This window comes from Dasypus novemcinctus, chromosome 25, assembly GCF_030445035.2.
Source record: "Dasypus novemcinctus isolate mDasNov1 chromosome 25, mDasNov1.1.hap2, whole genome shotgun sequence".
Classification (NCBI taxonomy): domain Eukaryota; kingdom Metazoa; phylum Chordata; class Mammalia; order Cingulata; family Dasypodidae; genus Dasypus; species Dasypus novemcinctus.
Window position 1 is genome coordinate 41,967,300 of NC_080697.1, and position 26,114 is coordinate 41,993,413.

Below are 26,114 nucleotides of genomic sequence, written 5' to 3' on the forward strand. Positions count from 1 at the left end.
CAGTAGTCTAGGCAAGGGTTTGGCAATCTATGTCTGGCCTACAGGCCAAATCCAGTGTGCTGTCTGTTTTGAAAATGAAGTTTTAATGGAACATAGCCCCGCTCATTTGTGTAGCAATTGTCTATGATTGCTTCTGTGGCAGTGGCAGAGCTGAACAGTGACAGAGACAGCATGGCCCACAAAAACTAAAATATTTACTTTTCGGCCCTTTGCAGAAAGAATTAGCCAAAGTCCTACTACTTAAAGGGGGGGTCTGCGGACTGATGTCGGTCCTTGAATGGTTTGTCATTGGTATATGATAACAAAAGTATACAAGATGAGAAACTTCTACAGCAATTTAAAACAGTACTTTACGCCTACTGAATCTAATACTTGTAAAAAAGGGGGGCTTGTATTTGGTATATATTTTTAAATTTCATTTCATTTCTCTCATAATTTTTCTAAAAGATTGCCTATTTAGATCTTTTGCATTTCCATTAACATTTAAAAAAAATTATTTTATTGGGAAGCAGATGTGGCTCAAGCGATTTGGCTCCCGTCTACGATATAGGGGTTCCTGGGGTCTCCTGGTGAAGACGAGCTGGCCTGCACTGTGAGGTGGTGCAACAACATGACATAACAAAAAAGAGACACAGAGGAAAGACAATGAGAGACACAACAAACCAGGGAGGTGAGGTGGCTCAAGCGACAGAGTGCCTCTCTTCCAAGTCAGAGGTCTTAGGATTGGTTTCCAGTGCCTCCTAAAGAGAATACGAGAAGAGAAGACAAGCGGACACAAAGGAATGTGCGGTGAATGGACACAGAGAGCAGACAGTGAGTACAGGCGGCAAAGGGCGGCGGGGGAGGGGGGAGAAAAAATAAAATAAATCTTTAAAAAAATTAATTTCATTGACACATAATAGAGTATTAAATTCATCCAAAGTGTACATTTATATTGAATTACACACAAGGTGCAGTCTGCTAAAGATTGGAAATAAAAAAATAAAAATATCTGGTCTTTCAGCACAAAGTTTTAAAAGAATGACTGAAGGTAGCCTGTTCCACAATGGTGGTGGTAGAGAAGGGGCAGCATGTTCAAGCGCTTGCGGAGGGGGGGAGGTTGAGGGACAACACCTAGTGATGGATGTGATACGGGGCACACATACAGGGAAGTTTGAAGATGAATTCTTATTTCTGACTTGTACAACTAGATGGGTGGTGGTGATATTCCCTGAGAGAGGGAATACTGGAAAAGGAACAGGTTTCAGGAAGTTCAATTTTGGACAGTATTGAATTTGAGGGGCCCTTGAGACATCTAAAAGGAAAATAAATAGCTGTATGTACGGTTCTGATGTTTAGAAGTGAGACCTGTGCCTAAGATATGAATTTGAGAGTAAAATACATATAGATAGCAAGTGAAGTTAAAGGTGTGCATAAGAAATAAGAAAAAGAAAAGATAGTCCAGAAGTACACTATGAAAATTTTCAACATTTCATGGCCAACATGAGAAAAATGAGCTGACAGAGATGGTGATAAAACAGCCAAAGAAACAGAAGTGCTATGCATTGGAAATCCAGGGAAGAGAGCTTCACAGAGGAAGAAGCAATAGTGCTTAATCTTTTGAGGTCATGATGGAGAGTTAAAAAAAATGTCTGCCAGGTTCAGTGACGTGACGTGAAAATAATTGGTAGCCTTATTGATAGGTGGTTCAATGGAGAGATGAGACTGGAAGTTAGGCTGGAATAAAATGAGTGGAAAAAGAGGAAATGGAAACAGTGAGATAAAAAAGTAGCTGGAGGAGACTGAGAGACTACATTTTAATTTTGTTTTTAACTGAAGACTTCAGTGTGTTTAAAAGAAAATGAGAAAGATCTAGTTGGAAAGAAGTTGACTATATATTAGAAAGAAAGGCTAATTACTATTACAAGGTTCCTGGAAGTAGGAGGGAATGGAATCTGAGGGAAGGGTATTCTAAACATAGATTTCAGTAGGTATGTATGTTTGGTTTTGGGAAAGTGAGGGTATTCCTATTTGATGGTTTCAATTTTTCTTCTAAAATTGGTGGACAAGTCATTCATCTTTAGGAGCAAGGAATAAGGGAAGGGGCTAGAGATTTGAAAGAAGAGATGATCTAAAAAGGTATTAAGAGAAACCATTGAAACACATGTAAGATAAATACAGCAGTTTGATATGGTTATGAATTCCAAAAATAGATGTTGAATTATGTTTGTAATCTGATCTGTACCTGGGCATGACTGAATTATGATTAAAGTGTTGAGTCCACCGTACATACAGCTATTTATTTTTCTTTTCCTTTTAGATGTCTCAAGGGTCATCCCTTACCAGCTTCATCAGCCACGTGCCTCCCTAATCCTCAGTGTGTCAACTCTTGCCGCGCTAGCCTTACTTCATTGCTCCTTTGACTCACCATGCTCACGTTAGGGCTCTGTACATGCTTCAGATTTCAGTTTGAGTCATTTCCTTAGGGAAGGCATCCATTTGTTCAGATCAGATGCCACGAATAAAAAAGGCTAGAGGTGTTTAACTTAGGGAATCAGGAGAGGGAGCAGTAATTAAGTGCTCCTGCTACAGGAACTTGGCAGAATGTGTCTTTCTCTCACTTTTTCACATTTGCAATCAAACTAGTAACCAAATCCTCTGAATCCCTTCCAGGGTCTTGCTTCTTCATGGGCTCAGGGTTCCTCTCTTCTTGGGGCTGGCTTCTCTTTCCTCTGTGTGCTTACTTCCCCAGGCTCCAGCTTAAGGCTTCAGCATCAAATTCTAACATCAAAACTCCAACATCAAAAACCCTCACCTCTGTTCTTTGCCATGCCTTTTATCTGTGAGTCCCTACCCACCAGTAAGTATTTATCAAATGTTTACTATGTGCCAGGTGCTATGCTAGGTTACGGAGGTAAATGGCAAACAATAACATGTCAAATAATGGAAGGCATGGAAAGCTTCTTTTCTCAAATTACAGAGATCAGACTTGAATTATATGAGAAAAGCTACCGGAAAGTTAAGTAGTGAGGAACAATTTCAATAGCGGAAGCATGAAGTATAAGGGTCTTAACCAGACTGTCAGCAGTGGGTGTTGATCAACGAAGGAAGGAAAGTAGGAGACAAACTAAAGAAAGATTCAGAGGATTTGGTTACTAGTTTGAAACGGAGGAGGAGAGAGATGGAGAAATTGAAAACAAACAATAACTAAAATTAAAGTCTGGGTGCTTGGGTGAACCACCAATGTTAAGACGTATGGGGAAGGATATGGTGATGCAGGCAGGAGGAAGAAGAGTTGGGTTTTACAAAATTACATTCAAATAGAAGCAAACATGTGCAATGAAAGACTGAGCCTAGGATAAAGGATAACACCAGAGAAGGGGATTTGAGAATAGAATATATACAGGTAAGAGCTAATCCAGTGAGAGACAGTGTCTCCTACTGAGAGGGATAAGCAAATATGAACAGAATACTCAAGACTGAGTTTTTAAAAAAAGATTGATTGATTGATTGATTTTCTCTCCCCTTTCCCCTGCCCCCAGTTGTGTGCTCTCTGTGTCTCTGTATCTAATCACTGTGAGTTCTTCTGTGACCACTTCTATCTTCTGTGACCACTTGTGTGCCACTTATCAGCGGCACCGGGAATCTGTGTTTCTTTTTGTTGCGTCATCTTGTTGTGTCAGCTCTCTATGTGTGTGGCGCCATTCTTGGGCAGGCTGCACTTTCTTTCGCACTGGGTGGCTCTCCTTATGGGGCGCACTCCTTGCGTGTGGGATCCCCTACGGGGGACACCCCTGCGTGGCAGGGCACTCCTTAAGCACATGAGCACTGCGCATGGGCCAGCTCCACATGGGTCGAGGAGGTCTGGGGTTTGAACTGCGGACCTCCCATGTGGTAGGCGGACACCCTATCCATTGGGCCAAGTCTGCTTCCCAAGACTGAGTTTTGAGGCATGCCCACTTAGGAAAGAGTCAACGCTGCAAGGGAGAGAGAAGGAATGTTCAGCGAGGGAGAAAAGGCAGGACTGTGTAGTGTTTCTAGAACTTAAGATTTCAAGAAGGAGTGCTAACAATACGGAATACAAGAGAACACATGCTAGTTAACAGAACATTCCTAAGTATTAGGGTACTGGAAACTTTTGAGAGAAAAAAAAATCTTTGTGGAAATTAGAATGTGAGTAGTCTGGGAGGCAAAGGTGCCAGAAGGTAGAGACAATTTATTCAATAAGCTTGACTGGTAAAGTTGTCCTAGCCTTCTTGATTTCTGCCACTCACTCACTCAATAAACATTTATCCATCCTACTAGGAAGCAGTACACTGTATGCTAGGTGACAGGAATACAAAGATGAATTTGATGTGATAGGCTTGTAAATGAATAATTATAAAACAGTATATTACAATTCTATCCCTCTAGCTAGCATTAAATATGTACGTTATGGTATGGACAACTCAAGTATGGGAGAAACTAACCCAGTGTGATGGAGCAGGGAGAAGCATCACAGAGGAGGTGAATCTTACAGGATGAATAAGCGTAATACAGATAGACAAAGTAGGGAGAAAGGCATTCCATACAGAGGGACATGAAAGAACAAAAAGGTCACACAAAGGAACATGAGGACACACTGTTAGTACTTGAAGTTTGTATAGTTAATGAAGAAATGAACTGGAAAACGAGCAGAGTGCACTGAAGAAGCAGGAAAGATGGGTGTGACTGGGGTGTGGAGAAATGACAGGTGAGCTTAGGACAACAGGCAGATCCCCAGGGTTTCAGGTAGGAGGGAGGGATCAGTGGTGCACTGTGAGGGCTGCGCAGAAGAACTCTAGGGATTCGAATTCACAAGTGCAGCGATTGTTGCCAGGATCATATTGACATGTTTATTTGGACTGAAAAAAGAAGTGCGATTTCTTCTAAGAAAATATGCCTGATCTGATGGATTGCTTTTACGAGTACCAACTGCCAAGTAGGTCACATGGCAGGCGTTTCCCCAAAATGGAGTGAGCTTAATCTGCCATCTTGGGTTTTGATGGACATATATTTAAAGCACATATGCAATATACAATAAGCTAGGAATTAATTACATCCTTTGTAACCACTTAAATTTATGATGACACATTTTAGATAACTTAAAAATGTGTCATGGGGTACCTAGTTTTTCTAATTATTTTGGAGGATTTATGTGAGCAAAAATGTTCGAAGATCCATGAGATAGGAGAATAGTGAAATAGACATGGGGTAATATGGGCTTGACTTAGTATAGGAGTGGTGGGGATGTGATACTGGAGAACATTTGTATTAAATAGGAGCAAAAATTTCCAGGTTTCTGACTAGGGTAACTGGGCACTATCATTAGCTAATATCGAGAATACATGGGAAGCAGCAGGTTAGGGTAGTGGGTACTAGTGAAAATATAGTATGTACTGATACCTGTTAAATACTGATGTTACTGTCATGCATGCCTTTTAAAATATATTATCTAACACCCACCACATGCTACCCACCCCTTGTCCATATTGTAGAAATTGAAAAGAGTATAGTATGAAAAAGGAAAAGGAAGTCAACTGTGAACTAGGATATATCCATTATGAATATTCTGGTATATATTCTTTCATTCTTTATTTCTTCTTTTTCATAAATATAAACTGCTTTGTATCCTTTTTTCATTCAAATTTTCCTAAACCTCAAGTGTCTTCTTAGGACCTAATTTCTAATGCTGCATAGTATTCAATACTATACATATACTATACATATACATACTTTGTTAATCATGTTCTACTTTTGGGTATCTGAATAAATGTTAGTTTTTCAAAAAATATAAAATGCAACATAAAATTAAAAAGTTCTACATAAAGAGATAGGGTTTGTATTGGTTAGACAAAATAAAACTGTCAATTTTTTATTAGCTTTTTAAAAATTTTAAAGATACATAGATTACACAAAAAGTTACATTGAAAAATATAACAGGGAAGCGGACTTGGCCCAGTGGTTAGTGCGTCCCGCCTACCACATGGGAGATACGCGGTTCAAACCCCGGGCCTCCTTGACCCGTGTGGAGCTGGCCTGTGTGCAGTGCTGATGCGCCAAGGAGTGCCCTGCCATGCAGGGGTGTCCCCCACATAGGGGAGCCTCACGCTCAAGGAGTGCTCCTCAGAAGGAGAGCTGCCCAGTGCGAAAGCACAGCCTGCCCAGGAATGGCGCTGCACACATGGAGAGCTGACAGAACAAGATGACGCAACAAAAAGAAACACAGATTCCTGGTGCCGCTGATAAAGATAGAAGCGGTCACAGAAGAACACAGTGAATGGACACAGAGAACAGACAACTGGGGGGAGGGATGGGAGAGAAATAAATAAAAAAAATAAATCTTTAAAAAAAAAAAAAAAGAGGCGGCGGACTTGGCCCAGTGGTTAGGGCGTCCGTCTACCACATGGGAGGTCCGCGGTTCAAACCCTGGGCCTCCTTGACCAGTGTGGAGCTGGCCCATGTGCAGTGCTGATGAGCGCAAGGAGTGCCCTGCCACGCAGGGGTGTCCCCCGCATAGGGGAGCCCCACGCGCAAGGAGTGCGCCCCGTAAGGAGAGCCACCCAGCACGGAAAAAAGTGCAGCCTGCCTAGGAATGGCGCCGCACACACGGAGGGCTGACACAACAAGATGACGCAGCAAAAAGAAACACAGATTCCTGTGCCGCTGACAACAACAGAAGCAGAGAAAGAAGACGCAGCAAATAGACACAGAGAACAGACAACCGGGGTGGTGGGGCGGAAGGGGAGAGAAATAAATAAACAAACAAACAAACAAATAAATAAATCTTTAAAAAAAAAAAAAAGAAAATATAACAGGTTCCCATATATCCCCAATCCCCACCCTTTCCCATTTCTCCCACAACAACCTCTTTCATCAGTGTGGCACATTCATTGCATTTGATGAATACATTTTGGAGCACTACTACACAGGCTGTCAATTTTTGTGAATATAAGTTTTACTTAGAAATGCTACAAATAAAAACTGTAAGTAATAATTAAATTCCACCAATGTCCCTAAGTTGTCTCTTTAGCACTAAATGTACTGTACTGAATTGTTTTCTTCTTGATAGGCCCTTTTTTTTTTTAAGATTTATTTTTTATTTCTCTCCCCTTCCCCCCTGCCCCACCCCCCATTGTCTGCTCTCTGTGTTCATTTCACTGTGTGTTCCTCAGTATCCGCTTGCATTTTTGTCAGCAGCACCGGGCATCTGTGTCTCTTTTTGTTGCGTTATCTTGCTGCATCAGCTATCTGTGCATGCAGCGCCACTCCTGGTCAGGCTGTGCTTTTTCGTGTGGGGTGGCTCTCCTTGCAGGGGCGTACTCCTTGCGCGTGGGGCTTCCCTATGCGGGGGACACCCCTGTGTGGCATGGCACTCCTTGCGTGCATCAGCACCGCGTGTGGGCCAGCTCACCACACAGGCCAGAAGGCCCTGGGTTTGAACCCTGGACCTCCCATATGGTAGGCGGATGCTCTATCAGTTGAGCCAAATCTGCTTCCCTTGATAGATCCTTGAAAGCAGACCTATGTAATTTATTTTTTGTATAACTCTCAAAAATGAATATGGTGCTCTGCCCACAGTAGGTATTTCAGAAATATTTGGTGAGTTCTAATAAATTTCCCCCTTTTTAAAATTATACAGCTCCTTACTTGTGCCCAATATTTATAGTTCAGCCAGACTTTTTCATGTTGTACTTACCAACTTATTTCCCTATTTTTGCTTAAAATGCATTCCTAATTTTCATCAAAGTTCTAAGTGTAGAGACCGGGTCTAAAATTAAAAGTGTAGACCCACAGGAAGCACACAGCATATAAATCATTCAAAATAGATTATTAAAAGTATTTAACTCTTTTAACAGGGAACTGCTGTCACCCCTAAGTCCTTCAACTGGCCACCTTCAAGAGCTGGAAATGATGGTAAAATCTGCTTTGGATGACAATATAATTCATCTATTTCTCTTGTCACTTCCCTTCAGGAACCTTTTCATATAATCTAGTCAAGCTATAAGCTGCTCCGTGTATGTATTCACACCTTGTCACATTAGTTCATCCTACTCTTCCTCCAGCCTGAAACACTCTCCCGTTCACTAGCCCAAAGACTCCGAGCCTTCAAAACCTAACCACGTCTTACTTCACCAGTGATCACTTTCCTGCCCCTGGCGATACCTTCCTATTTTAATTAGTAGTATACTCATTCTCAGTGAGATGATATTGTCCCCACAGGGTGGAATTTGATTGGGTGGAGATTAAAAAAAACTTAGATATTACAACATTACTGGATCTCCAAAGATCAGCCCAACCCAACAAACCCTTACTCCCTAGTATTCAATTTCATGGTAGGTGGAGGTGGTAATGGGCAAATAGAAAAAGAAAATGTGTAGTTTCCCTAGGCGGCCAAACATGGGAAAAAACTTAAGAAATACTGCTTTAGTATATGATTTATATACTATTTATATTTATTTTGCATTCTTATTACATGTGGTCTGAGATTTTGGCTAATTGTTAATTATGATTATGTCCTGCTTCTCCTCTAGTGGCAGCGTACTTGTCTGGTATATCCAAAAAATTTCTAAAAGTATAGATTTAGTACAATGCCTAGCATCCTACAGAATGAGAAAAAGAAAGTAAATGAAAAAACGTTTGACTGCACTAGTAATCAAAGAAATGAAAACTATAATTTACTAGTGAATGGATTTTCACTATCAAGAAAAGAAAAAAGCAATGCCTTGTGTGGTAGACTGAATTATGTATCTCAACAGATACACGTTTGAAATCTTAATCCTTGTTCCTGTAGGTATGAGCCCACTGTAAATAGCCCTTTGGAAGATGCTACTTCTGGGAGAAGCATGGCCTACTCGAATCAGATTGGGCCTTAGGCTGAGTTCCAGCCAGAAGCTGGCAGTCAGCAGAGATCAAGGAGCAGACCCAGGAGCAAGAGATTACCCTGTGATGGGAGGAAGGCAGCGTCGCAAGCTAAGGAACCAAGGACTGCTGCAAGCCAACACTGCCAGGCTACAGACTTTGGGAAGCAACCATGGCCTTGCTTGTTTTGGGCTTCTAACATTTTGGACTGTGAGCCAAAAAATTCCTGTTGTTAAGCCAAAAACCACTGTGTAGTATTTGCCATGGCAGCCGGGAAAACTAAGACAAGATTGTTAGTCTAAGAAATTAGAAAAAAAAATTTTTAGAGGATACAACTCAGAGTAGACAATGATATGATAAAACATGCACTCAAATGCAGCTGGTAAATGTAAACTGCTATAATCTTTCTGAAAAACAACTGAGCAATTCCATTAAGAGCCTCAAAACGCCCATATTCTTTGACCTAGTGATTCCCCTTCTAAAATTTATACAAAAGAAATAATCATATATAGAGAGAAGATTTCTATAGAAGATGGTTCATCCCAAAGTTATTTATAATAGACTCACATTACACAGCTATTAAAATGTTTTTAAAGACTCTTTAAAAAATGTTAAATAAAAAGATACGGGAGTGGCACCTGCCTCCCACATGGGAGGTCCCAGATTTGGTTCCCAGTGCCTCCTATAGAAGATGAGTAGACACAACGATCAGACACAATGGGCAGAGACAATAAGCAGAAAGTGAGGAGACAGATGAGGGAGCCATCTTGGGGTGTGTGTGGGGGGAAGATACAGAACTATATGTAAGTATAATATGAATTTCTGAGTAGGATATATATATAAATATAAATACATATTTATTCATACATATACACACTATAGTACATATAAATTCGTATGTATATATACATATACTCAAATGTTAATAGGCTGTGGTTATATAAATGAAGCTTTAAAGAGTTTATGAAGGAAAATAATGTGCTCGTTATAAAATCAGGAAAAAAAAGGTTTGCTAATTAAAGGATAGCACAGTTGTAGATGAGACTCTTATGGGATAATACACTTGTACGGAGTCTTAACAGTCTCTTAGAAGCGGCGTGCGCATATGTCCATTTCCCCTCCCATGACACTGACTGCTTTCAGAGCAGGAAACATATGCCCTCCATCTTTGTAACTGGAACAAAGTGCCTGATATGCAGGTATTAAATTAATGCTTGCTGAAATAAGACATTTTTTTAAAAACCAAATATAGGAGATATGACCTACTGAGTCTGATAGCTAAAGTACATGGAAAGAGGTTTTTTCCCCTGAAAAATTAAGGATTTAGATATAGTGGATAATGAATTTCTTGGTATTCAATTCCCTGATGCTTGTATAATTCCAGTAAACTCAATTTGTTGTCTATTTTACAGACCTCAAAGGCAATTAGAACTTGTGTGGGTATAAAAATACACGACTGAGAAAATCTGGTCATGCGTACTTACACATTTTTGAAACAAATAAATATTATACAGTAAAGACTCCTATCTTATTTTATATCAACTATATAATACTCATCACTAATAAAACATTTAAATGTGTAATAAAAGTATTTGCAAGTACTTTGCAAATATGAAATGCTCCATAAGTGATTAAACTAGCAAAATATATCATGTAAAAAGTCTTCAGTTCTTGCTAAGATTTCATATAGAAAGTTGTGTTTTCTATATATCAAACTAGATTACTATTAAAAATGAAGCAAAAACCTACCATTTTAATTATTTACTTTTTTTCAGTAAATATAAATCATCTAAAAAAGTGGCTTCTTTCCTTACTGAAAATAGGAGAAAATGTTTATGCTCCCATTACAGTTTCTCACAATATAATTTTCCCGTGACTGAATATAAAACATTTACATGGATAATTGCCACTATTGACTAAGTGTGCATTTATTAGGCTAAAAAATTTTCTGATTAATACTGATTAGCCTATAAATGAAATATAGTTAAATCTAAAAAACTTCTACTAACCTGATAGACAATTTTCCAGGAGTCAGAACTACATAATTACTTGAGATAATTAATACACAAAATATTATCTGGCAGGCCATCTAGGGGACTCTCCGTTCCATGTTTTTTTTTTTTCCCAAGGATGTACCAGAGATACCCAGGACCTCGTACAAGGGAAGCAGGTGCTCAACCACTGTGCTATACCAGCTCCCCTCCATTCCATCTTTTTTTTTTTTAAGATTAATTTATTTCTCTCTACTCCCCCCCACCCTGGTTGTCTGTTTTCTGTGTCTATTTGCTGAATCTTCTTTGTCTGCTTCTGTTGTTGTCAGTGGCACAGGAATCTGTGTTTCTTTTTTGTTGCGTCAGCTCTCTGTGTGTGCGGCGCCATTCTTGGGCAGGCTGAACTTCCTTTCATGGTGGGCGGCTCTCCTTACAGGGTGTACTCCTTGCCTGTGGGGCTCCCCTATGCGGGAACACCCCTGCATGGCAGTGCGGCTGGGGCGGCTTGCACCCCGATGCTGACGGGGGGCGGTTTGGAGGGGTCAGACTAGACCGCAGTGGCGTCTGATGCTACGGCAGACAGCCTCAGAGGGGCTCTCAGGCGTGGAGGATGCACGGCAAGGGGAGGAAGAAAGCCGCGGAGACCAGGTCTGTGCGCAAGTCCGGTTTATAGCGGAAGGGGACACAGCTTTATAGGGTTAGGGACTGTGTGGAGGGATTTGATAGGTGTGGGCGGGTACTGCTTCCTGATAGGTGAATGTAAGCGGTTGCTAGGCAGAGGGCTGGCTGAGAGGTTTGGAATAGGGGAGGGGAAAGGGGGAGTGAGAGCTGGCCGGATGTTGGGCTAGGCGGGAGATAAAAAGGGGGAGGGCAGCGCCGGCCAGCCGTTAGCAGCAAAGGCCTAGTCAGGCGTGGTCACCTTATCTAGGCCCAGTGGGCAGAGGCGGTATCACTTCTTGCCGCACCGTTTGCTACTGTGGCAAGCCGGGCGCCCTTCCTCCCACATGGCAGGGCACTCCTTGCACGCATCAGCACTGCACATAGGCAAGTTCCACACTGGTCAAGGAGGCCAGGGGTTTGAACCGCGGACCTCCCATATGGTAGACGGACACCCTAACCACTGGGCCACATCTGCCGCCTCCATTCCATTTTATTTTTGCAGATTAAGAAACAGAAAGCACATGGAGTTAAACAGACCTTTTGAAGATTTTGGGTTTATGAGAAATGCGGCAAGGACTGGAACTCAGATCTGTGGCTCATTTTATTCTATTAAGGGGCAGGCAGGAGCCTTTCTATTATAATTCAGGAGGAGAGGATTAAGCATAGCTCCTCTGATCTCTAATTTAGATTTGGGTTATCTTCTGGTTTGAGAGTCAGGCATGCAAGTAGAAGAAACAGAGAGATGAGAATGATTTCTCCAGTATCATCATTTTTAAAAGAAAAAAAAAACAAAAACAGAAAAATGAAGGAAAAGAGGAATAGGGGTTGGGAATGGGGAGTTAATGGTTAATGGACACAGAGTTTCTGTTTGGGGTGATAGAAAAGTTTTGGTAATAGATGGTAGTGATGTTAGTACAACATTATGAATGTAGTCAACACCACTGAATTGTGTATCTAAAAATGGTTAAATGTTCTATTTTCTGTTGTATTTGTTACCACAATAAAAATTTAAAACAAAGAACATAAAAATATTTATGCTAGAAAAGTTTACCATTTACAATTCACACTTGCTGAAACAATCTTTATTTCCTGATGAGAGAATATAAAATATTTAATATATATTATAAACAATTCAAGTTTATTTTGTATTTCATAAATATTTCCAGATATAGGACTAGTTTTGCTCATACAAAATGGAGTCAATAAAGACTGTAACTGTTTCTCATCAATTGAGGCCAGGTTTTGCCATCATGCCCATCAGGGTTCAGCAGGGAGCAAGGGTTACTGAATATGCAAAGGGGCTACTGAAAGCAGTTTAATGAAGGGACTGCTTGCAAAAGTTCAGTAAGTAAGGTTCAGAGAACCAATTAGGGATACTGGTGTACACAGAGATTAGCCAAAGGGGGAAGACCATAGCGCCCCGACACCTAAAGGTGCAAGGGAGGAGTCCTGTGAGCGGCACTGAGGAGGGCTGTCGCTGTTGGGAAGTTCGCCTAAGAGGAGTCAAAGCCTTTAGGGAGAGAATCTGGGCTGTGAAGAAACTACCATGGGGCAGAGAGGGAGCTCTCACCACCTGTAACCACCTGCCGCCCACTAGGTTAACCAAAATGGGAGCAAGAGGGCAACTGAGCCGGGGAGATGTAGTCCCTAGAACCAGCCGTGTGTGCACAGAGCAGGGCAGGGAAGGGAGGAGAATAAAAGGTGGGACTTATGGAGGGTGGTCATCAAATGAGTTGGGTGAAATCAGATTTTGCCACCAAAATAAACTTAGTTTTCACGGCTTTCTTGGATTTCAGAATTGTGGCTAAGGAACTAGAGACCTGTATTCAAACATGAAAAAAAGCTAACACACTGAAGGTAGCCTTTTGCAACATGCTTTTACTGTTCAACATTTTGAAATTTATCCATATTAAGGAATGGAGCTCCAGTTCATTTACTTTAACTGCTCAATATTTAATTGACTATACATAAAATAATTTCCTCTTCTCTTTCAAATAAAAAATTTGACTAATACAAATAATACTGCAACAAACATTCTAGAACATGTCTATATAAACCCATGTATGAAAACTTTTCTAAAGTATATAATTGGAAGTGAAATTGCTGGCTCAAAGGTTATACACCCCATATTTTATGTCAATTATTGTCAAATTGCTCTGTGAAGCAGATATACCAATTTATTTTTTAAAAAGATTTATTTATTTTGTATTTATTTCTCTCCCTTCCCTGCCCCCCCAGTTGTCTGCTCTCTCTGTCCATTTCCTGTGTGTTCTTTTGTGTCTGCTTCTATTCTTGTCAGCGGCACGGGAATCTGTGTCTCTTTTTGTTGGGTCATCTTGCTGCGTCAGCTCTCCGTGTGTGCAGTGCCACTCCTGGGCAGGCTGCACTTTCATCACGCCAGGTGGCTCTCCTTTCGGAGCGCATTCCTTGCGCGTGGGCCAGCTCACCACATGGGTTAGGAACCCTGGACCTCCTATGTGGTAGGCAGATGCTCTATCAGTTGAGCCAAATCCACTTCCCTGGGAATCTTTTATTTTCAGAATAATGGCATATAACCATGGCAAATCTTGAGAGCCATTCTTATGACTATATGCTTCCTATTATTTGAAATTATAATTACTTATTTTCTCTGTATGTTTTCTGTTATTTTTATTTTAATGTTTTCCACATTCCTACTGGTCCTCCTCTATTTTCAATATTAGATGTCAGAAATGTTTGGTGAAAAAATTATTTTTAAAATTAAAATATAAGGTATGCCATGTAAGACCTTACAAATCTGTGAAGGAAATCTTATGGAAACCTTACAATTACTGTATGATATATGGAACTCTGATAATGAAGTTAGTTTATGAGAAAAACGATCTAAATTTAAATAAATACTTTAAAGAAAACTAGGAAATAAGACATAGATTCTTTTTGAAAAACTGAACCTAGGCATTCAACAAATTCTAAAAGAAGAGAAAAATAGTCCAATAAAAATGAATCAAGGAAATAATGGTAGGTACATAACTTTTCCCCATCTAAGACTCAAAAGGAAATCACTAACTCTACATATGATACCTTAGTGATTAAAATGTCCTTCTCTACAAGCTCTGACATTCATTCCTCTGTAAATTACAATTTTAGAACACTCTGACATTACTTAGGAAAATACATTTAGTAACTCTTTCCTAGTCTCAAAGATGATAGAAATTATTTCAGGATATAATTAAAATTCCAGAGTAAGGTAATGATCTTTTCCTAAGTATACTTCCTACCTTAAACAGGTCCCTTTGTGAGGATCATTAATAAAATCTCTAATGGTCTCAAGCAGTTTTAATGCATGAAAAAGAAATCAAACCATTGCATATATTTATTAATACTAGGATTAAACAAAGAAGGGTCAAAAGTTAACCTGTAGAACAAATCAATTACAATTATTGTGTATGGCTTTGTGTTGTTTTTAAACTTATCATTAGATAAAGTCATACTTCTAATACAGCCTACTATTTATAATTGTTTATTATAGCAGTTTTCTCAAGGCCAAATAATAGGAACGGCAACAATTCTTTCAAAAATGGGATATACTATTCATTTTATTAGTTTCAGGTGGTCATCTATTTAGACCTATAACTTTATTAGTAAATTAAAATGTATACTGATTTTTTAAAAAAATTTATTTTATTTTTTACTTATTCTCCCCTGTCCCTTGCTGCCTGTGCTCGTGTGTCCATTTGCTGCGTGCTTGTCTATGTCTGCTTGTCTTCTCTTCTCGTCTTCTCTTCAGGAGGCACAGGGAATGCATACTGGGATCTCCGATGTAGGAGAGAGGCACTCTATTGCTTGAGCCACTCAGTTCCTGGTTTGTTATGTGTCTCATTGTCTTTCCTCTGTGTCTCTTTTTGGTTCTGTCATTCTGTTGTGTCAGCTCATGTTGCGGGCCAGCTCTTGGTGACGCAGGCCAGCTGTCTTCACCAGGAGGCCCCGGGAACTGAACCTAGGACCCCCCATATGGAAGACGGAAGCCCAATTGCTTGAGCCATATCCGCTTCCTTGATTGTTTAATTACTGTGGTTTTTTTTTCCTTTTTAAAATCATATAGTGTTTTGGCTTCCTAGGCTGCTTAAAGCAGATACCATGAAATGGTTCAGCTTAAATAATGGGAATTTATTAACCTACAGTTTGAAGCAAAGAAAATGTCTAAATCAAGGCATCATCAAGGTGATAATGCTTTCTTCCCAAAGACTGGCTGCTGATGATCCTCGGTTCCTATACCACATGGCAAGGCACACGATGGCATCTGATGGACTCTCCCTTCTCTTCTGGGTTTCCTGGCTTTCAGTTTTTTGCTTCTTTGGCTTTCTCTTTGTCTGAATTTTATTCTCTTATGAAGGGCTTCCAGTAGTAGGGATTCAGATCCATCCTGAATGAGGTGGGTCGCACCTTACTGAAATAGCCTACTTTCTATGGGTCTGCACCCATACGGAAAAGATTAAGTTGTTTTTCTGGGGTATACAGAATTTCAAACTACCACACATGGTATCCCCATATCTCTCTTTTCCAAATCTTGTCAATCACAGGAACAATTCTAGAATCTTGTCCGTAATGGAAACTCAATGAATTTTTGTTTAGGAAGCATTTGATGAAAGTTTACTAAAAATTAAACTTTAATTGTGTTGTGTATAAAACATCTGTGAACCATTTAAGCAAGTGATTCTTAACCTTTTTGAGGCCACATTCTTCTGAGTATATGATAAAGATTGCTGAGAAAAAGACAATTCTGAGTAGCTCACAGACTACCAGAAGCATATATGTTCCCCATGTTCAAATGCCAGTAATTCAGATAATTTTCTACTTCTATTTTAGAATAGTGTCTCTGATGGATTTTTATGTTTATTTCTGGTTAATGAGTAAAGAAATACTGTTATGTGTATTTTCAGTGAGCTCATTAATAATGTTTCCATAATCTGGAGAGAGTAAAGTAGAGGAGTTACAAGAGTGCTGGGATTGGTTTGGTCTCTTGGACTGTGTAAAGGTACAGTTAGCCCTTCAAGAGGCGAAAAGTTGGGAGACTACAGCTCTGAGGCAAAGAAAGTCCTGAGTGATATTATGTTGGTAATTTTAAGATTCCTATCAGTGAGGGAATTATGATTCAGAGAACTGATATTTAAGATGTGGTACAAGTAGCTTCTGTAGGATGTGGAAGGAGAGTAATAAAAAAGAAGAAAGAGAAACCAAATTTCACTGCTGTTGGTCAAGTGTATAGCTTAATATTTTTTGTTGAGTCTGAAGACACTGGCTTAGTGTCTAACTCTTGAATAACAATAAATTTGTGAATCTTGACTGTGCACTTATTTTAAAAACAATGATACAGTACTTCTAAATCTCAGTAAACTCCATAAATGGTTAAGGAAGCAGGAAGTATGTCGTAGCAATCTTTATTGCTTGGAACACAAAAGGCTTACTGCATGTTCACTGAATGAATAAAGTAGGAGAAACAATTGAGTTCATTTGTTAAAATGCCAGTTTCATTGGATATAAAATGACTTCTTGAGTGATTTCCATTATAGGTAAATCCTACCCCTGGATACAATGCGGTTATTATAAACTGTCTTGCAAAGCATAATTCTGACAGCACATGCATTCAAGGGTTCAAAATTACTAAGTCACTTGGTGGAAAGCAGCCACTGATCACCTAATGTCACCGAGAAGAACCTGGATTGTGCAGACTGAACAAGAATGAAATACAGGGAAGTGGAAACAGAACTGATGGCTAGGGAGTTAGGTTATCTGGGTTGTTGTCTTGGGGTGACTCCTTTACCTTGATAGCCCTTAGCTCTCTATCTGCAAAATGAGAATGTTGGACTACACTAATTTTACAAATTTATTTTAAGTGGCAAAACCATCCCCTATTTTCACTGCCCCCCAAAAGGAATCTTGAAATAACTTCACTTCCAGTACATGAAAAAGACACAGCTGAAATGCTCTCCATGAAAATGGCCCTCCCAGTTTGGCTCTCTTGGTCCATCCCACAGGTGTCTACCTGGTACTCTAGGGTTCCCTGAAACACAGTTAAAAATATGCTAGATTGTGATTGTACCAAAAGCCATTGACTATACCCTTTAGAAAGATGGTATGGTATGTGAATATATCTCAATAAAACTGCTTAATAAATAAACAATTGTGTAAGAATAGCCAGAAATAGCAGCTATATACAGAAGGGGAAACAGAGAGAGATTAAGAGTTGAAGAATTTTTTTTTTTTAAACTCTTAGTGAAATAATGAAAATGCTCTAATAATGATTGAAGTGATGAATGCACAACTAAGTGTTTATACCAAATACCAATGATTGTATATTTTGGATGAATTGTATGCTTTATTAATATGAATCAATAAAACGGATTTGTTAAAAAAAAAGGACACTAGAGAAAATGCCCTAAATCTTTCCATCTACTCCTCTCAACCTTTAAATGATACTGAACCTCCATTTATAAAATAAAAAATAAACTTTTCTTTTTTCAATTCAGCCAGCAGACTTTTACTAAGAACATAAAGTGTTTATGATATTGGAAGGTGAGGAGGGAATAAAAGAAAACAAAAATATACTAGATTAGAATATTTCACCATTGTTTCTACTATAACATTCTACAACTCTGTAATTCTATTAGTGATAACAAGCAAAGTGACAAAAAATAAAGAGTAATTGTATTTTATATGGTCTGAACTATCATACATGTTTACACAAAGACCAAAAGAACAACAAAAAACTGTTTGATTGGCAGTAATAGAAATTCTTATTCCCTAATGGACCTTCACGACTGCTAAACAGACGTTTTATTAATTTCTATCGCATTTTTAACAGAGGTTATGCCAACTTTTCTGACCTTTCTGACATGCCTAGCCTCATTTCCATTTTTTCAGAAGAATACTTTTTTTTTAAAGATTTATTTTTAAAAATTTATTTCTCTCCCCTTCTCCCCCCGATTGTCTGCTCTCTGTGTCCATTTGCTGGGTGTTCTTCTGTGTCCGCTTGTATTCTTGTCAGTGGCACCAGGAGTCCGTGTCTCTTTTTGTTGGGTCATCTTGCTGAGCCAGCTCTCTGTGTGTGTGGTGCCACTCCTGGGCAGGCTGCACTTTTTTCATGTGGGGCAGCTCTCCTTGCAGGGCGTACTCCTTGAGCATGGGGCTCCCCAATGTGAGGGATGCCCCTGTGTGGCACGGCACTCCTTGTGCGCATCAGCACTGTGTGTGGGCCAGCTTACCACATGGGTCAAGGGGCCCTGGGTTTGAACCCTGAACTTCCCATGTGGTAGGTGGGTGCTCTATCAGTTGAGCCAAATCTGCTTCCCAAGAATACTTTCTTTTTTGCAGAGCATACAAATGCTACTAATGCAAGTTCATTTAGTTTTTTTCTTCTTTACTTCAAAATGTCTCGATTTCTATCTAATCCTTTCCCTTTCCCTCATGGCAGAAGAAGGAACACTGCTTTTTTTTCTTCCAAATTAATTTCCTATTTGTGATTTCATTTCTTCTCAACTCTTCTGGGATTTGCTCTATTAGTTATCACCACTCATGTATTTCACCTATCACTTAAAAGTTTTATTTTTTATTTTCAAAGAAGCTTTAGTTATATAAATATTACATAAAAATATAGGGGATTTCCATATGCCTCACTCCTCCCCCTCTTTTCCACATTAATGACATTTTTCATTAGTGTGGTACATTTGTTACAATTGATGAGCACATATTCAAGCACCACTACTAACCAAGGTCTATAGTTTACATTATGGTTATACTTCGTACTGCACTATTTTATAGGTTTTGACAAAATGTATAATGGCCTGTATCTGTCATTGCAATGTCATGTAGCATAATTCCAATATCCCAAAAATGTGCCCATGTTATACCTCTTCTTCCCTCTTCCTCCCCTCAGAACCACCGGTGGTCACTGCCTTTATACCAATATACGAGCTTTTCCACTGCTAGAGTAACAATAAGTCTATAATAGAATAATAATAATAAGTTGACTTTAGTCCATTGTTCATTTCCCAATCTTGAGGGTTTTGGGTCACCTATTCCTTTTATAAGCGCCTTCTCCACTATAAATATATAGAAGTCTCTTTATTTCTTAAAACCAACATTCTGATTCTATTTCTTTCTCAAAAGAGCAGCCTCCTGCCTTTTTCCTCTTATCTATTTATTCACTCATTCCTTTATTTATTTATTTTAAAAAATTTGAGCACTTACTAAGTGCTCAGCACTGTGCAAGGCCTTGGATTTTCAATGGTGAACAAGACAGACAATCTCCACCCTCCTGGTATTTATTAAAATAATTAATTTTTATAATCTGGCTTCTGCCTCCACTCCAATTTAAAGCATTTGTTACTGACACTGGTGACATGTCATCTTCTTCCAGTTCATACATATAATGAAGTCAGGACAAAATCCAAGTTGCTAAGAGTGCTCTGCCAATGCTCAAAGCTTTCTCAAAAACAGCTCATAGGTATTGCAAGAGCCAAGAAAGTTTTTCCAGGCAAAGGATCAGGGATTAGAGAAAGACATCCATCAAGACAAAAGAATAAGGACATAAGAAACTAACTTTAGAGTGGAATAGGGAAGGTTTTAATTTTTGTTTCCCTTTTTGCTCTTACAGGAGGCAAGAGATCTGCGGACAAAAAACATTGGAAAATGAAAGGTGAAGTATTTAAATAAAAACAAGAGGGATTTATGAAATTCAGTAACCTATGGAGGGATATCCTTGCTTGAAAATCAAAGTGGAATACTGCCACTTATACTTACTGAAAGACCTTTGTACAGCAACACTTTTTTTTTTTAATTGTTTTTGCACTTGGAATTGTATTTTGACACTGTTGAGAACTAAACATTGCAGGAGCTGTAGACACCCAGTCCTTATAACAGGCAGGCTAGGGACTGTATCTTGAATCCTTGATAGCTTCTAAAGTAGAACAGAAACTGCAGAGCTACACATAATTACAAGGATATTTGAATTCCAGAGAAGTAGTTAATTAGGAAAAAGAACCTTATTACTTTGCTAAATGTTACTATTAAAGATCAACAAATAACTCCTTTCCTGCAGTTTTGTTCAGGACGTTAGTCCAACAAACATCATTAATTCTGGCAGAACGATAGGCTTTCTTCCTAACTTTCAAATACTGCTACTGAATTAACGGTAGGAGTGATGTAATAAAAAAAAGAACCGCGGGTTTATTTTATTGAGTCTTATTCTAAAGTCTTCTGCAACTAAGTGATTTACATATCATTGTTATAATCCAAAAGATGATCACCTCTAAGCATGGGATTAAACCATGTTCTTCTCCAAAATAAACTTAAAAAATCTTTCATTTCTTATTTAGTTTTTAATTCACTGCTGGCTTAAATGGGCTGCAAAGTTAAATCCACAATAAATTTCTAACCCCCTAAACTATTATAGCCTTAAGAACGGCAGCGTGCTTAAAGTAGGTGAAATCCAAAGCTTAGTACATAAGAATTAGTCACAATTGAGAAAAATGAAATAGGAACTCTTAAAAAATGAAGCCAAGTAAAGCAAGAAATTTCATTCTCCTTTTCAAAGGGTGAAAAGTTGATATATCTCCTTCAGACTGCTCACCCAAATTAACAATTTGTACATGGCTGGCTGTGTCACTGAAAAGCAGCCAGGGAGAGAGTTAAATTTCAAAGCAAGAGTTTTTACACAGCTGGTGGAACTTCTCATTATCAAAGTCAAGCATTTCATTTTTTAAATCTCTTCCACAAAGCACACCCATTGACCATACACAGACACTTGAAGAATGGTTTTGCTAAATCTACATTAGGTACCTAGCTAGAGATCATGGAGGAACAATTCTAGAATATCTGAGTGGCACTAAATTGGGGAAAGGAGAATACAGCTTGAGATATGGCCACCATGGTTACCTTAAAATTCCTGAATGAAACTTACATGATAAACTTACAGTATTTTTTCCTTAATAAGTTAGAAAAGCAACCCAATAATATTAATGTTCTCATAAAGATTGCAAGTTCACTAGAAACAACTCAGCATGCACAGTACTGATTATCCAGAATTAATGAATTAAAAACATTATCTATGGAATTAATGGTAAAGTTTTAAAATGTTTAGAAATCTATCCAGTTACCTTCTATACCAAATGGAGGAAATGGAGTAGTAAAAAATGAATATAAAATGATTTATCTCTATTCATTTTATTTGATGAAGCATATTTATTCACAGAATATGGTACGTCAAATAATTTGATCATTTACAATAATAGCTTTTTAACTAATTGGACTTAAAATTTATCAGTGTATTGTTTTTTTCTTTTAAAGATTTACTTTATTTATTTCTCTCCCCTTTCCACCCCCCATTGTCTGTTCTCTGTGTCCACTGACTGTGTGTTCTTCTGTGTCTGCCTGCACCCTCAGTGGCACTGGGAAACTGCGTCTTTTTTTTGTTGCATCACCTTGCTGCATCAGCTCTCCATGTGTGCGGCATACTCCTGGGCAGGCTGCACTTTTTTTCAAGTGGGGTGGCTCTCTTTGTGGGGCACACTTCTTGTGTGTGGGGCACCCCCATGCAGGGGCACACCTACATGGCACGGCGCTCCTGGCATGCGGCAGCTCTGCGTGTGGGCCAGCTCACCCACATGGGTCAGGAGGCCCTGGGTATTGAACTCTGGACCCTCTATATGGTAGGTGGACGCTCTATCAGTTGAGCCATGTCCACTTCCCATCTGTATTGATATGATGATTTTTGCTGCACAAGTATGGTATCTAATCCCATGAAATTCTATTTTGTGCAAGGAATTTGGATAATATATTCAAAGTAATTAGCTTCTAGGGAAAACACTGTGAAGGAAAGCAGGATTTAAAAACAAACAAACAAACTGAAAAACAAATACACTGTTACTTACAATTAGTTGTTTCAATCCAACAAAAGATTGTTCTACTGAGTTGGCCTTTAAGACTTGTCGTTTTGCTGCAGCTTGTTCACCCAGGAAGCGAAGCATTAAGTCTTTAACTGCATCTCCCTTGAAAGAATATAAGAAAAATATGTCAAGACAATAAAATGTTAATTAAACTCAGCTAACCAGAACCCATAACTAGCCCCAATCACTTTTTTATCCATTGGTTGATGGAGGACAAAAAGTGGTTATAGCAGAGAAAAACTTCAACTAACCAGAAGCTAAATCACTATGATTATTAATAAAATGTTTATTTTTAGAATTGCTCTTTATTTTGAAGAGGAAATGGTAAATAATCACCAGCTTTACCAGGCTTAACATAAGAGGCAAAACTAAGTCAGTAGAATGGCTTACGGTGATGGCCTTAGGGCCCCATGAGCTTGAAGTGACATTTGCATTAATAAAGGACACATAGTAATTGACTAGGAATAAAATGCTGTGGTTTGGGCTCATGTTGGAGCAGTCAAGCTGGAACAGCAGCTCTGCTCAAATCCCATCAATTCACCAAGGTTGCCTGGGCCTCTATGAAAAGCTTTAGGGCCCAGAGTTTAAAAATTTTAAGCTAGTAACAGCACTGAAATGCCAGCTTTCTTTTAAATAAATTCATTCCCCAAATCAAAGAACAACAGAAGCCTCTCTTTTCTGAGTAAGCACTTTAGAACCTTGCTCACCCACTTCTTCTAGCTCCAAGAGAAAAGAGGGGCACATTTTAAGCTGCACACCAGGGAAGGGTCCAAATTAACCTCTGTACTAGGGAAATATCTATTTTGTTACCTGGCTTCTCAGATTATACTGATTTATAGTCAGGGCTTAAGAACATTAAAAGTGGAATTTGAAACATGTTAATTTAAAAGGAAGAAGTAGAGAGGCAAGGCGGAGAGGAAAAAGGGTGCTTTTTTGAGGATGAGGGAAACAGGACATGAACCAATGACCTGGAATGTCCAGGGAAAAATCTCTGAGGCTGGTGTGAAACATGGGAATGTTCCAAAGAAAGAAATCTGGGCTTTAGCATTTATAAGCTAACATAATTTTCCATGGCTATAAGAAAAAGGTAAAAAAAAAAAAGCCAGAGCTGGAAATTACCAATTTTAATGACATAAGAAAACAGGGGTCTCATAATGCTAACATGCTAAGAAAGCTATAAAGATCTACAAGTTGACATGATGCTGGTGGCTGTACCACAATGCCTAGGAAGAATCCTAGGAGTAAGGGAAATGCTCTGTAGCTGTAATACATCCCGGCTTATCAGGATGAAGAACCTCTCCCTGAGGTGCTGCAGGCCCACTGCCTAGTGGCTGACTCACCAAGGAGAAGCGGCAGTGCAGAAGCAATGAAGCAGTTCTTGAAAAGGCATTGATGTACCAAGGGGAATTTGTAAGACGGGCAAGAGGACAGAGAGCTGTGACATGAAGAGAGCTCTGAAACAGCCATCTCCCTCTTTTGCCACTGTCTAGGAAAGGTGCTGGGGTTGGGGAGCAGCTGCTCCGAAGTTTCTGCAATGCAAGGTGACAGGGCTCAGGGGTAGCCCGGGGTCAGCCTGCCCTTCCCGTGACACACGGCTCTCGGCTTCCGGGCAGGGCTGCGGTGCTGCTCAAGAGTATCCTTGAGGGCTCCTGGCAGAGAAACAGAAGCACAAAAGCCCTGAGGTCTCCACAACTCCCTAGTGAACCTCAGACAGAAGCCTAAACTAGGATAACCTCGAAAGGGGTTGGACAAGACCAAAATCTTTCCATCTCACTAGCAAAAAAGCCTACCTTCGAACCACAGGAAAGCTAATGTGAGTATTGCGGGTGGACAGCAGGAGAGCAAATGGTGCCCGAGAGAAAATCAATTTCTAAATGTGTCCAGCACAGACATCACAATTGTCCCAGTTCCTTTCCTATTGTTTTCTTATTCTTGTTGGATTAAAGAAAAAAGCACAGAAATAGTTCCACTTATAAGCAAGGTTATTCAATCGTTTGCTATATTCCAAAATGGTGACATTAAAAAAAAAAAAAGCAATATATAAACCATGTTAGCAAGAGATGCAGAAGAGCAGCTGAAATTGTCTGCCTCTCCCTTTATGCTGACACCCTTCTACTGAGAAAAAGAAACTGACAGCCTATAGCAGAGAGTTTCGGGTGGCTCTAGGTCACACATCTATTTCTTCCCCTGGGTGCAAAGCCTGTGCTTAAAGAGGCCAAGCTACACATCTTATACTGAGAAAAAGATCTACAAGCAGCAATTTTAAAATTTTCACTTTTAGAGAGTAAGGTGAAATACTTCAAATGCCAGAGCCACAGAAGTAGCTATCTGAACTAGGAGGGATAATTAAAGGGCAAAATAAAAAGAACTCAGACATATGGCTCCATAAAGCTTTGCAAGAATGCAACTTGTATTAGACAAAGAGCATTATCTGAGCCAGAGGAGCAATGAACTAGGCAAAGAGCAAAATCAAATCTTAATGCTGATGAGGGAAGACCGACTTAATTCCTCCATTCCTGTGACATTCTCAATTAATTAGGCCACAATGCAAAAATGTTCTTTTGCTCTTAAAAATTCCCTATGAATTAGTTACCTCAGGAAATTCCCTGAGCTATAAGCATATATATGACTAACAAATATCCCATTTATGAAAGCTGAAAAGATATGACAAACATCATATGACAAACTTAACTACTGCTATGTGACTGAACTGAAGGCAATCAATGGCACTGTGGAATCACATCTTTTATTTATATCTGTCTCTTGTTAACTTGGCTGAGGGGAGCAGGCTTTTTTCCCTCATGGATTGTTAGATAGGTATGTTGTTGATGGTTTCCGGGGAGCTGCACCTGGGATGGGATCCCCCTAAAACCCAATAGATTCAAATCAGTAAAACATTAATTGAGAGGCTAGTTATACAAGGTAGTATCAGTGGAATGTGGGGGAAGATAAATGTGACCAAACTAGGGACTCACTCAGTATATGGCAATGCAGAATGACACTCCTTACCCCAGGTCAGGTGCATTTATGAAAAAGCATGTGTTTGGTTCTCACAGCACTCAGAGGGTAAATATTTGGCCTGTTACTCCTACTGCAATGCTGCCATGGTCCTAGCAACCCCTTCTTGATTTTAATGGCCACAGACAAAACAGAATTCAAAGTGGCTGATTTAAATGTATGTCCCTTACTGTGCAGGAAACCCAAAGAAACAAGTTGCCATTAGGCAACTGCACTGAAAAGACAGCAGTACTTGGAAATGACCCAGAATGTGCTGGGCTTTTGCTAAAGTTCTGAAGCTTTAGAAATGTGGCTGCTTATCCTGAGAGCTTTCTGTCTTTTAGAACCAGTGTTTGCTTTTTCCTAGGGGAAATGGAACCACCTGAACAAAACATTTCACAAACAAAAACAAAACAAAAAAACCCACCCAAACTTAAGTATGTGGAGAAATTGGAACTCTAATACATTTCTGGTGGGAATGTAAAATAATACAGCTGCTTTGGAAAACAGTGTGGCAATTTCCCAAGATGTCAAACATGGATTAATCATATGACTCAGCAATTCCACTCCTATGCATATACCCAAAAGAAATTTGTACATGAATGTTCATAGAGCTTTAATAGGCAAAAAGTGGAAACAATTGAAATGTCCACCAACTGATGAATAAATAAATAAAATACTGTAT

General features: G+C 39.3%; 1 protein-coding gene across 4 annotated transcripts in view; it reads right to left on the reverse strand.

Moving 5' to 3' along the window:
- The window catches only part of TRAPPC12 (trafficking protein particle complex subunit 12), a 141,163-nt gene that overhangs the window by 83,329 nt on the left and 31,720 nt on the right, over positions 1–26,114 (reverse strand). For all 4 annotated transcript variants that reach the window (XR_011647482.1, XM_012520619.3, XM_058287936.2 and 1 more), the window contains exon 3: positions 22,418–22,534. Coding sequence is in view for 3 of the 4 variants with exons in the window: in XM_012520619.3 (XP_012376073.3) it covers positions 22,418–22,534 (117 nt within the window). In the remaining variant the exon portion in view is untranslated. The remainder of the gene's footprint in view (positions 1–22,417; positions 22,535–26,114) is intronic.